This window comes from Lepisma saccharinum, chromosome 18 (genome assembly GCF_977018435.1).
Source record: "Lepisma saccharinum chromosome 18, izLepSacc3.1, whole genome shotgun sequence".
Lineage (NCBI taxonomy): Eukaryota > Metazoa > Arthropoda > Insecta > Zygentoma > Lepismatidae > Lepisma > Lepisma saccharinum.
The window spans coordinates 56,006,574-56,024,937 of record NC_139246.1 but is presented as its reverse complement, the minus strand read 5'-3'; the positions used below and the strand labels follow the sequence as shown (position 1 = coordinate 56,024,937).

Sequence of the window (18,364 nt, the reverse complement as noted above, 5' to 3'; positions counted from 1 at the left end):
TAAACACAATTCTTAATTTTCAGATATTTGAAATTAGTAAAAAAACAGTTTACATCAGTTTTGTGAAACAACTTTTTTGTTAGTATCGCGTAGTCCTACAAATACAATATTGGTCTTGTTTCGAAGCTCTTTGCGTCTGTTTCTAAAATCCATTTTCATTGTCAATTCACATTGTGAAACCGATTTTATAAAGATTTTTATTGAGCGGAGTAAAGATGAATGTGCAAGGTTGCAACACGAGGCACAGTGATGTCTGTTGAACCGTGGAAACTGCATTGCGAGTCAAACGTATGATGTTGCCACGCATATCTTTACTCCGTTCAATCTGTTCAAAATCAGTTTCGCAATTTGAACTGACAATGAACGAATTAAAAAAAAAACCAGATGCAAAGAGCTTCAAAACAAGACCAAGATCACAGTTGTAGGACTGCCCAATCATAAAATAAAGTTGTTTCACAAAATTGATTAGAACGGTTTGCTGACCAATTTTAAAACCTCAAAATCAAGAATTGCGTTTAAAACTTTTCTGCCTGCATCATACCAAAATTCTATCACGATCGGACAAACCGTTTTTTATTTATAGATCTTCAAAAGAGCGATAGTTTGCAAAACTGGAAGAAAAGGCACTTTCTTCATACGTTCTTGGCTTGTTCGCGTTGTATTATTATACAATTAAACGTATTATTATATTTATTAATAATAACTTAATAATACTCAGCGGTGAACGATGAGACTCGATGACGTACACAGACTCCTCTCAGGTACAGGGATAGTGTTAGGCAAAGACAATATTCACAGCACAGAGAAAGAAAACCACATTACTGCCGTATGTATAAAGTGAAAGGTTTTATTCTTTATTTATTGCAATTATAATGCAAATATACAAGAGACGAAGGCGAGGATTTTGCTTTGTCGATGAATTGACTCAACTAAAAACGCATAAACTCAATGCGTGGCTATCGGCATGCCTATGATCACATAGACCTAGCTTGCGCCCCGAACTACCACACCAAGAGATACGCAATAATAACTGAGCCAATATTTGCTCTTTAGCCTTTTATTTCCAAATTAATCCTTAGGCTAGCTTTGTTATTTAACGTAGAATGGTTGCAGTATTGTGCATAGCATCAATGCATGGCTATCGGCATACCTATGATCACATAGGCCTAACTTGCGCCCCGAACTACCATACCAGGATGTATGCACAACATGGAGGAGTTCTTTTTAAATTTAAAAGCTTCGTGGATCCGTGGCGAAAGTGTGATATTTCTTACGCGATATCCTCGCTTTTATACTATTTTCGAGAACACAGATTAAAGTACAGATGAATCACTCACTATCTACAAAAGGATACTATCAACATAACTGACATCTACACATGTTTAGAAATACAAATTCACATAGTGCACTCTCGCAAACATGAAGATACATTAAACTACTCATAATAGAGCATAAAATACAAGAAACATTAAACAAAAGTTATACATTACAATTAAAGGTGCAATATTACATATACGTATTAACACAACATTTACGTGTCCTTTCATAAAAATATAATATATCAGTGACATATTTTAAAGTTGTGACGTCACATAAAAATATAGATCATTTCATTCTTTTGTTCTGACAGCGATCAAAAATTGATGAAAAAAAATGATTAGCATAATAGATGAATGCAGATTTGAATAAGCTAAATTTTGATGTAACTAGTTTTTATGCAGGCAGAATGCTAAAATATTTATTGGAGTCTAAACTCAAGTATTCATAATGTTTAAACCGGCAGTAAGAGCTCAGGTGTATAAATGAAAAATGGTGCTTGTTGAACAGTTTTGAGAATCAGCATTTTAGAATTGGGATGGTGTAAGGGAGTTTTTTATAAAACGATGGAGTAAACGTTAACTTTCAAGCTAAATATTTTTTGTATAAATAGATTGTTCTTGCAGAAACTAAGGAGCTACTTGTGAATACTAGAAGGGTTAGGGTGTGTGGAAAAATCACAGTTGCAAAGGGTCTCTGTAGCAGGCACAATGCTCAAGATTCACCCCTTTGTCGGTACGTTAGAGCCATCGTTATTTTCCTGCGCTGTAAGTCGCATTGCTATCTCTCCATGTGAATCGCGACAATAAGGATGAATTGATAAAAATTTGTAAAGAATCAAGCAGAATGGAACGTCCATGTTATTTTTCTGGTATGATATTATATCATACCTATATGTAAAAAAATAAAAAATAAATAAAGGCTAAAGAACAAAGATAAACGGGGGAATCCGGTATAATTTCAGGCACCGGGACAATAGCGCATACCTCCGAATGTAGGCGGGTGGAGGAGGGTATTTTTCGGGGGTTCCCTCCTATATATTGCCAGGACTAGAATCTATTAAAGCCTCTAGGTTCCCTACTAGTCCACTTGGAAATGATTAACAGACAACTCATAAACAGCTCATCAATTATTATAACCTAGATTTGCATGAAAGTTCAAATGCCATTTTGTAGCCTTTAAGTATTCTGCACCAATTCTTGAGAGACTATTCAGTTTCGTCTTACAATCAAGGGGTCCCGGGCTTGATACCCGGTGGAGGCGCATTGCACAGTGGTTCAGATCCCACTTTATTCAGATAATCCAGTCTTGATTAGCCATTCTATGCATAAAGTGCACTTCAACACAATTTCAAACGGACTATTCAGTTCTCACCTATTTGAACACTTAAATAGGACTTCATTACCATTACCTACATGATAACTAAACAACAATTATGATACAATCAAAAAATATTGCAATTGCAATGTATTATATCCACACTAACAATAATGTGTTAGTTCCATAATTCGTTAGACTCTCTCAATATAGAAACATAATCCAAAATTGACAAGTACTTTAAGAACTAAGTGCTTAAATAAGAGATAAAAACCTGGACTGAGACACCACGTTCTCTATGTAAGAACATGCTGACATCTTGCGGAAACAGCAGGAACGTACTTCCATAGTTGACATGTTACTTCCAACTTCAGTGTGTTTTCCAGTTAACATATTGAGTAGTACGGTGTCAAATGTTGTCAAATATTATAGCAGTTGGTCATTTTATTCGTCTTCTGTTGAAATTGAAAAGCGACTATGACCATATTGGAACTGTGACTGATAAGGAGATAAGCTAAAACCATTTTCACTTAGTAATATTGAAGATAATTTGAATTTATTTGTTTGAATTGAAAAATGGCTAATGGTCACCATTTTGGTTTCAAGATGGCCGCAAGCGTTGTGTTAAAAAGTAACTACAAGTACTTGTTTTCTTACTGCCGCATTCAGTGGTGTTTCCTTTACTGCGTACTTTCAGATGGAGGCGTAACTACTACATCTGAGATGGAGGTGAAACTTTTAAAAAATTTAGTAAATTATAAATTTTGTTGGGCTAAAAATTTTCAAGGAAAGATGAATTCCTTTCGGTCCATAAGTTTTTGATATATAAATATAGTATATTATGCTTTATGGTTCTGATTGAAGAATGTTAAAATGGTAGACATATTGAATCCAATATGGCGGTTAATAATTTGCAATAATATCAAATTAATTAAAAATATTTTTATTTACATCGTTCGTAATTATGATGTGTGTTCCTAACGTTACGTAGTATCATGAACGTAGAGTGTAGTGGTGGTTAATTCCTGCCTGGGGCTGTAACAAGGACACAGGGACTGAAAAATTGACAAAATTTAGCAATATGTTATTATGTTATGTTAAATCTTTCTATTGCCATTCGGATCATTTTCGTTCTATATGATTAATGTACATTGTGTTTCTTGATACCTATTACCGCCATGCCGGACCCTGTGGCCGAGTGGTTAGCACATCGCGCTGCGACGGCAAGGGTCCCGGGTTCGAATCCCGCTAGTGCTTGGTTGTTTGTGAATGTCCATTCATCAATTTCATCATTTCATCCCCATCTTCGCAAATTATCCAAAAGGCACAAATCGCGAAGTAAAATAAACTAAATCAATCAATCTATTACCGCCATACTGAATCCATGTTGCATCAAAAATTAAAATTGAATTGCTGTATAGCATAGCAAACTTCATGAATTATGGATGATTTTCTCTCAGAACAAGTCATTACAGACATGTAATACAATTTATGTAAAATAGATACCCACCCCTTCATTATAAGGCGACAACTTTAGCAGTACGGCACTGCACCATCAAGGAGGCCTGGTCTTCCTTAATGTTATTTTAGTGTTGTAAAGGTTTGATCTTGAAATGTTAACAGGTCAGAGAACTGAATATATATTACTCGTTTACAGTATCAACTGATTCAGTATCGACATCACAACCAGCACCGCTAACATTTCCCCATTTTTCGATATCACCATAATATGAGAATATTTCTGGGAACAATTCTCCATTCCTAACACACTTGCTGTTGCCATCCTAATGGGAACTCCTGACTCTTGAGAGGACGCTGGCAGTACGGGAACCTTTAATCAAATAAAGGAAATAATAATAGCTAACAAACAAAATAGCATTGAGACATGTTGTTGAGGTTTAAGCAAATATAGCTCTCTTAAAGCAATTTTGCCATAAAGTTGCAGGAAAACGAAGAAAGAATAAGAAAAACGCAATTCTAACTGCATTTGAGTTGCTTAAAGATGGATATATTTTTAGCAATAGTTGCATATTAGTATCAATAGTACCTACCAGGCAGGGGGAGGGCTCTGGGTGTTGAAGCCCCACCAAAATCGTACAAATATCTAATTTAAATAGTGTATAGTGGCAATTCATTTTAGTTCATTAGCAGGATTAAAAATTTCCTTAATAATTTGTAACATACTGAGAAGTTCAAATGTTAGGGTTTCTACCCATAACACTTTCACGCCTTTTGATGGCTGCTAATAAGGAATGCCTCCACCCCCTTCCCCGTGAAATACAAGCCTGGTATCTACCTACGAACTGATAGATATACTTTTAAAATAATAAATAATGATTGGCTCGTAGGAAACGAGATTATATTTTGAAAGATATTGTTAAGAAAGGCTCGGCATTAGCGGCGGAAGTCATTGGAAAGTCTCGCAGCATGGACATGCCAGGATATGCCATCCCGAAAGAAATCTATGTATCAATTAGCAAAGAAGCTCTGCAAAATGCAGCAGGTGTCAGACGCAGTTCTGGCATGTGTTCAACAAGAGAAAGCGAGCATCGTTACGCTCGAGGAAGAACGGAAATTAAGCTGATTCTTTGAGGCTAGGAGGAAGTCGGACTAACGGTACGGTTACCTTGAAATGCGCTCTCTTTCTGCAGCAGCAGCTGTTGAAAACTAGGACCTTATGACAAGAAAATTACTCGTCTTAAAACACTTGGTGACGTATAATGATGGTACACGGTTCCAATCTGAATCAAATAGTAATTTCATATTTCTTTTCCTTCTCTTTCTCATTCCTCTCTTATCCACTTTATTTCCTTCCCTTCTCTTCTATTTCCTTCGATTACCTTCGCTTTTCTTTTCATATCTTCTATTTCCTTCCATTGCCTTCGCTTTCCTCTTCTTCTCTTCTATTTCTTTCCCTTCTCTTTCATTTCCTTTCCTTCTCTTCTATTTCCTTCCCTTATCTTATATTACCTTCCCATCTCATCTATTTCCTTTCATTATTTTACCTTTTCTTCTCTTCTCTTCTATTTCCTTCCATTTTCTTCGCTTTTCATTTCTTCCCTTCTATTTCCTTCCCTTCATTTTTATTCTTTCACTTCTCATTTATTTACTTGCCTTCTCTCCTATTCCCTTCCCTTCTCTTCTATTACCTTCCTTTTTATTCTATTTCCTTCCATTATCTTCGCCTTTATTTTCTTCTCTTCTATTGCTTTCTCTTCTCTTTTATTTCCTTCCCTTCTCTCGTATTTTCTTCCCTTCTCCTATTTTTCGTTCCCATCTCTTGCCTATTTTTTCTCTTGGTCTTTTCTCTTTCCTTCTCTTCTCGTCTCTTTCATTCTCCTTCTTTCACTTCCGTTAGCTTTTCTGCTCATCTCTTACCTTTTTCCACTTTTTATTTATCTTATCTCTCCTTCATTTTCTACTCTTTACTTCTTTTCTCTTCTTCCCCTTTCCCTTGTCTTGTAGTTTTCTCTCTTTTTTGTCTTATCTTTAACATGTTCTCTCATTCGTCATCTCTCCCTACTATTTATTTTCTATTTCTCTTTACTCTCACCCTATTGATCTCAACTATCTCTCTACATCACCAATCTTCACATTATCTTTTATCTCTCCCTACTTTCTCAATTCTTGCTTTAACTCTTTCCAATTCTCTATCTCTCTTTCTAGTCCCCAAATATACTTCTAAGATAATCTTCAAACATTTTATTTTAGGAAATTAATTTCTACTTTAACCAGCTATCCTTAAAGAACCTTGAACATTGACGCAATGTTTTTGGAGAGTCCAGTTTATTCGTGAATGATGATGATGGCAATTGTGGCAATTTTCTAACAAAAAATAGGCGTTACTTTGAAGTAGTGGTTATACATAGTTACACTTGTAAATAGAATAAAGAACAAATAATCATTTTCTACAGAGCAACTAAAAGAGAGTTCAATTGTTAATATTTGTTGCGTTAGCTTTCCCACTGTGCGTTTTAATTTTGGAAGGGGGGAGGGTGCCAACTAAGTTTCGTATTTGTGATTTCATTTCGGGGGGTAGGTTTTTTATTTTTTGGATATACAAATTTGTATATGTTACCAGTCAGTAAATTCAGGTAGGTTGTTTATATATATATATATATATATATATATATATATATATACAAACACACAAATTTGTATATGTTACCAGTCAGTAAATTCAGTATTACAATCTAAGAAAAAACAAACTCATGCACAAGAAGAACTATCCAACCAGGAACATCGAAAACGTGATTAAATTTATATTGCCAAGTTCAAACTTCACGTACATCTAATAATTTACCTACAAGTTTCTTATGAATATTCTAATACTTGTAAAAATAACACTGTTCTACAAAGGTTTTTTCTTATGTGAAAATATGTGTTTCTGAAGGAATTTGGTATGGAAAATTCAAATCCGTAATTAGAATTTCCCTATCAGGGACAGTTTTTCAGTTATAAGGAAATAAGAGTCTCCTATTACTCAGATTCACCGTTCGTGATAAATGTAGGGAATTGTCAGATGAGCAGTTGGCAACATTTACATCTGAGCTTCTGTTTCAGATGTTGGCAGTTCTGTTACTAAGCTACGTTCCTGATGTACCTGCAAGTTATTGTCAAAATACTAAGCATTGTGTTTGCAGATTTTGTTTAAGTTGATATATACGTACTTTGCCTGTCGAAATCAACCAGGTAGCTTCTGCTACATCTGTGGAGAGTTGGCCTTTGGAAGGTAGAAGAAGAGGATTCGATCTATCATGAAGAAGTACTACAAACATTACCTTGGAATCGACCAATGTAATCTCCAACTTAAGCACAAACATTACTAAATTTAGGCAAACATTCCTATTTTGAAACTGACCACCTATTGACTGCTCGCAACGACGTTAGTGGTTTAATACGTTCTTCTGATGTCACAAAGAAACCTGTAAGATATTAGAAGCTAACTAACTAACTCTCTAGCTTCTTAAGCCCAAAGGCTTATGGCTGCAGCAACACAAGCCTTCCATCTGTCCCCATCCTAGGCAAGATCTATCCAATATCTTCAGTCCTTACAGATTTCCTTTAGGTCCAGAAATATTAGAAGAAATCCATGGAATGTAATGAGCATAAGTGGAAGATAATGGGCAAGATAGTTGCAGTGATATTGGGAATGCAACATGGCTACACAAAGTACACCTGCTTCCTCTGCAAGTGGTATACCCGTGACAGAAGAACCACTACACAATAGAGAATTGGTCTCAACGAAGTTGACAAGTGGGAGAAAAATTATACGGCGTGTGAGGTTCCTCTTCCTTCTCTTCACACCAAGCTAGGCCTTACGAAACAAGGCTATGGACACAACTGGAAGAAGATTTAAGTGTATTTCAAACAAATTACTTCGTCTTTCCCCAGCAAAAGTAAAGGAAGGTATTTTGTGGGACCTCAAATTAGAGAACATCAGAAAATCCAGAGTTTGAAGCACGTCCAACAGACAAAGAAAAAAGAGCATGGATATAATGTTATATGCAATGTAAATTGCAAAAATTTTGTTATATTTTTAGAAAATAAGTATTATATAACAATTCTGTGTGTGAATATTGTGTCACATATCACATTTTTAACTTTTAAACATAATATACTAGGTTTCGAGAAAGGATGATTAAATTATTCCATGAGTTCACCTTAAAATTGCAAGAATTTTAGAAAAAAATAAAATCACGATTACTCGTAAACTATCCCTGACAGAGGAAATCTAAATACAGATTTGAAATCAGCGCAAAATTTGCAATAGGAATCAGAACTGTTTCCTCCTGAAAAAAGAAAAACAGTTGTTTTTTTTGTAGAAGAGTGTAATTATCAGTACAATGCTTTGAAAACTTAAGTGGAAAAGAGGCTGCTGTTGTCTCTGCTCGGTAAGGTTGGTCAGTTTTAGAATGGTGCCCTTCTTTAATGTACAAGGCTGCATACTTTTTGGCAGGGAAGTCTGTGATAACTGGACCATTAATGGACACGAATGGTTTCTCAATTGTATCTGCTCCTTAGTTAAAAATGTATAATTACTCTATACTTTCAATCCCATTTTCTTTGAGGGCGATAAAAATATTCTTGTGAGGGATACATATAATTTTCTTTGTCGGAGATAAAATTTGCTGTGTGTCTTTGAGAAGGAGGGGGTTGAGCAATCCCACGCTTCCCCATGTTAATTCGCACGATGAGTTTTTCTATGTTGTCAGTCTAAGGCGCCATGCCTTGGGTTCGGGAGAACTGTGTTACGACCTTACTTATTTTGTAACTTTGAGATTCCGTGTTAAAAGAAAATTTGATATAGTGTTACCTCAAGTCATTGTTAATGTCCGTGATACTACATGTTGTGACGCAAATATGAACGCGCCAATCAAGGCGTTGTTGAACTAATGTATTCACCTTTCTGTAACTATCTAATGAAGACAGCTCGCTTAAGACAACGGGCATTTATTATGATGTAAATATAGATTTGCCAATCAAAGATTATCCATGTTTGATGAACTAACCTAATTGTAATTAAATAATGGCGGAACATTTAAATTTGTATATTTCCAAAATGTAATATTTTATCAACGTTAAAGAAATAATTGTTAACTCAAATGAATATGTAAACTTTCTTTGTAAATTATTAATTGCCAAACTATGTATTTTTCAAATATCTTTCTGTTGTAATTTAGAGTATTGTAATAAGAAATTACCTAAAGACAGGTGTTCGAGGCTGGAACTTCGGGTATAAATACGAAGCAGTTTGGTCTGTGAGGGGGTCTGTTCTGGTGTCAGTCTAGGAAGAAGTGAATAGGTGCAAGCCGCTCTTCTGTAAAACCTAGACTGGCCAAATAGGAACGGTCTAATCTAGGAAGAAGTGAATAGGTGTATACCGCTCTTCTGTAAAACCTAGGTTAGCCGAATGGGATATAAGTTCCAATTTAGGAAGAAGTGAATAGGTGCAAGCCGCTCTTCTGTAAAACCTAAATTGGCAATCTCGGGTGATAACTCCAAGTCTAGGAAGAAGTGAATAGGTGTATGCCGCTCTTCTGTAAAACCTAGGTTTGGGCCACCCTAGTTTGACCTTTCCAGTAAGTTTGAAATTATCTATTAACAATTGATCTCCAAGTTCCAGTTATGAATTACCTAACCACTGGCTGTAAGTATTCAAGTAGTAAATAAGCATTTCATTAAAACTTCACGACGTTGGTTGGATTTGTTCTGCACCTAGCCTGAAGATAGGTTTCAGTGAAGACCCTCAGAGCCTCAATGCTCCCGGCTATAGGAGTAAACGGTGAGGAAAGTTACTAGGAACGTAACAACTGGCTCCTACCATCGTGACGAAATTGGGGAGCTATGATTGAGAAGTTAAACCGATTATGTAAAACCTACATCAACGACCGAGGGTTTGTCGTGCTGATCACACGTCACCCTCGTAACTGGTTCGATGATCACCCACCTCTGCTGAAGCATGTTGGAGTGACTGGTAATCGGTAGGTAGACCCTTGCTAAGAACTGTTGCGCCTGGGGTTTAAAATATCCTAGTGAGTACATTTTGAAGCTCATTGGAATTGTGCCAAAAAAGACTATTATTTTATCATTATAATTATTAATGTTGAGATATGGTTTCGAACGTGGATATGTTTTCGGGGGTAAATGGTGGTATTTTCAGGGGAAGGGACAATAAAGTGTCAACCTCACTTCCACACATTTCACGCAAGAGTGCATTGTTGGACACTAACGTTGCTCTGGCGTCTGAATTTGCTGCCAATATACTCTATGGAGCTTCTGTTTTTGTTTTTTTATCTGCCCGTGAGTTTGTAAATGTCTCCTCATTAATTTTATCCTATCACCCTTCATTCTCATCTTGGTAGGGTTACCAGACGTCCTATTTTACCCGGACATGTCCTCCAATTCGGGTCCTAAAAATTGTCCGGTGGGTTTTAGGAAAATGGGGAAATGTCCTCATTTTTGGGAAATAGTCAACTGCTTCAACTTCAAGATTCGTAAGAAAATTCTATATTTGTAAATAATTGTTAATATTGTTTCTGTGTTTAATTTCAAAGTATGCAAATACAACACTCCCAGTTCAAATTTTGGATTAGTTTGTAGGACTAGTATTGAACTTGAATAATGTTATTTACATACAAGAACCGCAGAAAATATTATAATGAATGGTATGATTGTAATATGAAAGAACTCTACAGTTATAGTTCAAGCGTAAATTTAAGAATTAATATTTCGAGAATAATGATACACAACACAAAATTTCAGAGTCTAGTTTTGTGTTCTTTTTTTAAAAAATAATTATTCAAATACCGAATGTTTAAAAATTTAATTAATTTTTAATTTGTTATTAAATAATTGCAAAATATTCAATAGATGTTAACCTGAAAGATTGTAATAATATTTTTGTAATCCACAATGCAACTGTTTAGTTGTGTAAGTTATAGTTTCTCGCTATGCCATTAAGAGACTTGTTGAGTAGTTTAACATTTCTGTAAAATCGCAATTTATCAAAAGTGGCAGAAAAGGTATAAGTGCAGTCAAAATAGGAAAAAATATAGGAACTAATTCATAACAAGCTGAAATTTGATATGTATCGCCTTAATAACATTAAAAACAACAGACCAAAAGTCCCCGGTGATCACCCGTACACTAAGGCCTCCATATTGAAAAATGGCGGACAATGGAAGTTTTCGTAAATAAGGGAACTATAATTCATAACAAGTTGAAACTTGGTGTATAACTTCTTTATAACATTAATAATAAAATAACATATTAAAAGTTCCCGGTGATCACCCTGCCGCTAAGTCAGCCATATTGAAAAATGGCGGATAAATTCAAGTTTTCACTAAATCAAGAGCTAGTTGACAATAGCTTGGTGTTTGATATATTTTTTTTCTTATAACACTAGTAACATCAATTACAACATGTTATTTTTTTCTGTAGATCATTTACACGGTAGATAACGGCGCCGTATTGGAAGCACGGCGGATAATTTCAATATTCCAATGAGATTGTAACAGAATGGGATTTGGCAAATGTGTTTGGTATGTGAGGTATAACAACGTTCTGTAATATTTGCCGTCTCATCAGGCTATTGTTTTCACGTGTCTCGTTTTGTTCACAATCTGAATTAGATTGTCACTATCGTAATGCACACCTGTAGATAACACACCACAAAGACATATTTGAATCAGAGAAGTCGTCGCTTTCATCGTTGCCATGTTGATCATCTGGTGGAAACACTGGTATGTTGTTTAATGTTAGTACCAAATTTCAGCTTGATATGAATTATGGTTCCCTTATTACGTGAAAACTTTCATTGTCCGCCATTTCTCAATATGGCGGCCATAGCGTACGCGTGATCGCCGGGGACTTTGGTGTATTGTTATTAATGCTATAAAGATGCTACATACCAAATTTCAGCTTTTTATGAATTTGTTTCTTTATATCGAAAAAAAATCGTCTAGAGTGACTGCACTATATGTAAAATAAAAGAAATGAATCAATGACAGATAATGAACGTTCTGTTGACCTGCTGTAACCTTCCGTTGTCACTTAGCAGGTCTGGAACTTGACTTATAGAAGTTGCTGATGACTAGCGAGAGGACTTACGCTAGACTCTGTTTATTCTACGAGCGGCTAGGGACCATTTTAGCAACTTAGAAATACATGCTAAAAGAACAAAACCTGACCTGTGTAACTTATCCATTTATGCATATAATAAGTATCTTAAATAAACAAAAGTTCACCTGCCTAACCTATTTACATGCTTATTTCTGCTATTATATGCATGCTTGGATAGGTTAGGCAGGTAAGGTTTGGTGCTGTTAGCATATACAGTAAAACCTCGTTATTCCGGATCCAGATAGGCCGGACTTTGCTTAATCCGGACAGCCAAAAGGCCAAAAGGCCCCCCCCCAAAAAAAAGCAGAATGCAAGGTTTTAAATGCAGAGCCAGGTCCGTCATAATATGGGTATCGGGTATTTACGTACTGCATTGTATGTACAGAATTGCTTTACATTTTACTGTGCTGCAGTGTATTTAGGCATATGCCCTTTAAATACACCATAGTAAACGTGTTTTGTTGCTATGAACTGAGTTTTAAGGCACTTTCTACTGTTCTTTTAGGTTATTTTAATTTATCCGAACTTTCGTTAAACCGGCCAACTTACCCCCCTCCCCATTAGTTCGGATTAACGAGGTTTTACTGTAATTGTAAGTTGCTAAGGCTGTCGCTAGCCTCTCGTGTCAATGCTTTCTAACCTTCGCTTCAGATCCATTAACCAGAGAAAAATCAAAACAAAAGAAGGCGACGTCGCGCCATTCAGATCACACAAAACAAAGAGCTTTGTTGTTCTTAATTCATTTCGCGCTCGCTGGAGTCCTCGGCTTTCTAGACCAACCGTGAAATGCCACTTCTAATGTTTTGTTCTCTGCTCAACACGTTATTCACAATTAAAACCATTTAAAGCGATATCTAGCTTCATGTCGACTCCCGTCGAGAGTGAGCTTTGAGGTAACACCTGAGTTGTCGCTGCCCTGCTTTTCCACGTGGCTTACGTAACGCTCGCTAAAGAGGCATTCTTTATGAATTTGAACACTTCAGATCCCACCGTTAGCTTCGTAGGTGGGGGGAGTGAGTGCTCTGGACTTTCTCGTGATAGCGGAAGTAGATACAACGAAAGATTATAGTTGGTGCTCGCAGTGTGGAAGGAGTCGCGGAAGGCAACACCCAAACATGAAGAACATGGAGGTAAGATTTTTTCTCTTTTTTTTTCAGGTAAAAATTATTCCTCGACCGCTTCAGTTTTATGACAAAATTGTCAAATGCGTGGTTTTTGGCGCTTGCATAACGGATATAGCATGGCACGTGTTCTATTCCTCCTTCACTTCCGCGCCTTTCGTGAACGTGCTTGGATTTTCAATGGTCCTGTTTGACCCAGATCATGCACGCTAGGCCCCCCCAAGGAACAATATTTATATTACTTTTCAATTGTTTTTACTTGAGAGTACACGAATCCATACCGCGAGTGTAATTCCTCTAGGCGCAGAATTGTCGAAATTCGAGTTAAGGACTGAATTATCGTAGAAGAAACTTTCATTTCAATACTTTTTACCAACCCCTTTCCTGTCTGCACTCTTTCACTGAATTAGGTGGTAATTTGCAGTTTATTTTTCGACTGCTTTTTAACACTTTTGTTACCAATAAATAGTTTCATTTTGTTTTGTTGTTCTCGCATTTAGCTGCTGTGTAAAGTTATTTATTTTGAGGTCGTTCCCAACATTAAATGCACTGTGCGAATTAAGCTTTTTGCTTCAAGGGGCGATGTCCACTCAGAGGCGCATTTGTAATTTCAATTCGGGAGGTTGGTTTTATGGGGTGTACAAATTTGAAGTATATGTTACCTGTCAGTAAACCAAACTATTGCCTTGTGGTTCTAAGTAACTTACAGCAGTGGTTCTAATCTAAATCATTAAATCGTATTATGTCATTTAAACGTAATTTACAACCACGTAGTACATATTGAAGATTAGGCACACACAGGAGATGTACTACGTATAGTTTTTCAGATAAAAATGCAGGCTCGATCAGGACTCGAACCCGGCTCTCTGGCTGCTCTAACCACTGAGAATTTTTCGCTGAAACTTTCTACGTAGTACATCTCCTGTGCGTGCCTAATCTTCATCTACGCTGGGAGGAACCAGATAGCGTCGAAGTCTACTGTGTTTCAAAGGCAACAGATCCCGTTGCTGTAGCACTGGCAGAGACGATTCCACACAGGTAAAACAGCTACAGCAAAAAATCGGGCGAGTCCAGGCCGGGTCGGTAGCTCAGTGGTTGACGACCTCCTTGGCGGAGTGGTTAGCACAGCGCGCTACAACGCCAGGGGTTCCGGGTTCGAATCCCGGCTAAGACTCGGATGTTTGTGTTTGTCCGAAATGAGTAAAACCGAGAATACAGTAAACATTGAGAGTTCAGAATCTGCCAGTCGGCTTCTGTAGCGGTTCTTGATGAACTTCATTGAAGAAAAAACACTTTCACGCGTGTATGTACTGCCTAACATCGATGTCATTCTTTGCCCAAAACTACGAAGGTTTGGAAAGCGTTCCTTTGAATTGTATTTGAAAAACTAGGACCCCTTTTCTTGCCTAGTTCGAAGGAAATCGCCTTGCAAATCACACAATTCAAGTAGGAGAGGAAAGCTTCTTGTTCTTCGATGTTAACGCCAAGAGCATTGCTAAATAGCTGGATGCTGCTTTTAAGTTCTTCAAAATCTATAAATCTGCAGTCAAACTCATCCATTATTTCTTTAATATTTGCACTGAATTAAAAAATGTCCAGTGTTTCTTCATCTTCTGCTAGCCGCCGACAGCTTGGAAAATGGACCAGGTTATTCCTCTCCAAAGTAACGTTGACAATCTTCAGTTTATTACGAAACCCATTTATGTTTCCCCTTAAGTCTGACACCAGCTGGTCCCTTCCCTGCAATTCCGCATAGCGAAGAGGTTGAATGCATAGTGTGAAGAGAACGTTACGTCACTTTAGATTCTTCTGATGATCATTATTGACTGCAAAATCAATTCTACGTGTGATATTATCTTTCTTCACAAAGCTTCCGTTCCTTCAGTAAAAATAGAACGTATGTTAATAAAAATACATAAAATTAATGTATTTTACAAAGTGGCTTCGCGGGCCCCCAGTTGGAAACCCCTGGGTTAGAGCGATGGCTCTGTATGCCAGAGACCTGGGTTCGAGTCCTGGTCGATCCTGCATTTTTCGCTGAAAATTTCTACTTAGTACATACTATATTTACATTATAAAGAAACCCAAAGTTATACACAAAAATAGCTGTCTAACTAGTAACACAGAAAACTTGACCAAATTTCTATTGCCAAGTTCAATCTTAACGTAAATCCAACGTACCCATAAGTTTCTTGTGAAAACTTTAATACATGTAAAATATCAGCACAATGCCATGAAAACTTATGTGGAAAACAGCTTGGTGTTGTCTCAGCTCGGTGAGTTTGGTAAGTTCCAGAATGGTGTCCTTTAATCCACAAGCCTGCATACTTTTCAGCACGGAAATCTCTTTGATGGGGGGGGGGGGCAAAAGCCCGAAACCTTGGATATATATATATATATATATACACAATTGTCATGAAATATATGTCAATTATTAAATAATTAATTAATATATATATACACAGGGTTTCTATAAATTAGTTATACAAAACTAACCGTTAATTGTGAAGAAAGTGTATGTGTAACAGAAATGTTTTATACATCAATGAATACAGCATATCTTCAAGTTTATTTTCGCACGTCATTTGCTTCCAGTTGTTAGTTTCAGACGCCGCCACTGGACGCGTGAGCGTTTGCTTATCTTCTCTAGTATTGCGCCAGTCATCATGGACTGTCAGAGGCTGGACATGCTTGAGAATTATCTAATTCCAAAATTCCATGAAGATATGGGTGCTGATTTCATTTTCCTCCGCATTTTCATAATGAAGTAAGTGCCTACCTCAATCGTGAAGTACCGACTTTGATTGGTCGTGGTGCAACGATTCCCGAGGCCACCTCGTTCGCCTGATTTCACCCCATTGATTTCTCTATCTGGGGTTACATTAAAGAACGTGTGTATGTTACCCCTCTTCCCAGCAACGTCGACGAGCTGCGGGTTCGGATAACGCAGGCAGCTGCGACCATCGATGCAGACATGCTTGGAAGGGTTTGGCAGGAAATCAAATACCGCTGGGACATTTGCCGTGTGATGATAGGTTCACATATTGAACACTGGAAGATATGCTGTGTTCATTGATGTATAAAACATTTCTGTTACAAATACACTTTCTTCACAATTAACGGTTACTCTTGAATAACTAATTTATAGAGACCCTGTATCTAAACAAATTAATATACTACATTTATAAACTTTTAAACTCGACTTGTTCAAAATGTGAAGAAATTAGAAGATAGGTGAAATGTTTGCAATAAGTGTTAGATATTATTTAATTATTGCCTTTCATTAGAAATTATAATTAATCTTCATACTTTTATTGTTTTATATTTTTATAATGGTGTAAAACTATTAATGGTCTCTCGAAGTAAAATATTTCCTTATCACAGTTGTAGCTAGAGATTTCAGCGTCCAGGACGAGAGTGGTTTTCGCACACCCCGCCCCCCCTCCTACCTAGATGTAGCTGGCATACTTAGACATTATAGAATTTTATGTAGTTATCTTTTCTACTGAATCCGATGAAAAGAAAACTTAGCATTAAAGAAATGAGGCTGATAAAATGACAGTCGGTTGTGAATCACACACCATCTTCATTAAAGCAGTGTGTGTTATTGTTCACATCTGCAAAATCGATTGTGAATTAAAGATAACTAGGTGGAGGGACAAAAGATGAGAAACTTTAAGAAGACATAAGTTTCCTATTAAATTAACATGTAAGTGCTATGTTTTAATCCCGACAAAAGGAGGTGAAATTACAGGTTGGTATATGATCCAGGGGCCTAGGGTGACAATGACAACCACCTTCGCAGCTACGGCTCCATTTTTTACTTGTCCAATTTGATATAATTTTAAAATCGTTTCTATGACTGTAGAAGTACGATTTACTCCATGCTGTTAGCAGCCCAAGAGATTGAGAGAGAGAGAACAAGAGATGCAACATTTACACGCAGGCTGACATCATTCTTTGTTATTCCTTCTTTGTATGTGTTTGTGATGCTATTCTTAGTAAAGTATCTTTGAAGTCCAAACTAATTGCTTATCTTTGTTGTCATAACACAAACTCTTACCATTGGAAAATTTTTAATAGAACAAGATCGTTGGTGGGAAGGTGGAAGACGTTTTCCCCATTCCCCATGGGAATTCGTACCCTGAATGTAACCATCAACGCTATGGAATTATCCTTGTAATGAAGAACATGTCTGAAAGTGAATTAACCACAAAAAGATAACATTTTCACATAAAGACTGCACTTCAAAAAATGTTAAAACAGGGAGTAAATATAGTGAACTGTAGTACATTTAGTAGCTTCGCATAAATGGTCATACAACTAAAATTACTAAATATAGTAGACTGCAGACTTCTGGAGCCTGCCTCTCTCCAGAGACAGCCCATTCATTTATACAAGAAGAATCTCTAAATTCTTGAAAAATCTTAAAAAATCTCTATGTTATTTTTGTAGGTTTGCATTAACATATTTCATGGCTTGAGGGGGGCATGACCCCCTTGCTCCCCCCCCCCTTGGTACGGGCCTGATATGACGAAATGACAGGCACAAATAACACACGTGCCCAGTCTGAATTTCAACCAAGAAGCTTCGGAGGCGAGATCGAAAGTCGAACGTACTCAGCCACTGAGAAGGCTAGGATGAATATTAATAATCAATTAATTTTTATAAGCTATGTTTACAGTCACGGATACTTCTGAGCTGTAATGAAAGTCAATATGGTCGTTACATCCCAGAAGTGATCGTTATAACGTTGAACCTTATATTTTCACTTTCCACTATATTTCCTTATTTTATGTTTATTTGATAACACTTTTTTGCATCGCTGATCTCACTTTAGTTTCAATTTCACCACTGATATTCCTATATTTGCACTCAATAAACTGAAAAAGAACACATCAACATATAAATAGAACTGAATTAAAGCTAAACTTACCTATGCCACATTCTCTTTCACTACTTACCCTGACATAAGGTACATATTT

At 36.7% G+C, this 18,364-nt stretch overlaps 1 protein-coding gene across 1 annotated transcript in view; it reads left to right on the top strand.

Annotated features, from left to right (window-relative positions):
- Nucleotides 1-13,136: 13,136 nt before the first annotated feature.
- LOC146002585 (uncharacterized) overlaps nt 13,137-18,364 on the top strand; it is a 29,079-nt gene continuing 23,851 nt past the window's right edge. Inside the window, exon 1 of the mRNA XM_083140525.1 lies at nt 13,137-13,388. Within this exon, the coding sequence (XP_082996651.1) occupies nt 13,374-13,388 (15 nt within the window). The 5' untranslated portion in view covers nt 13,137-13,373. The remainder of the gene's footprint in view (nt 13,389-18,364) is intronic.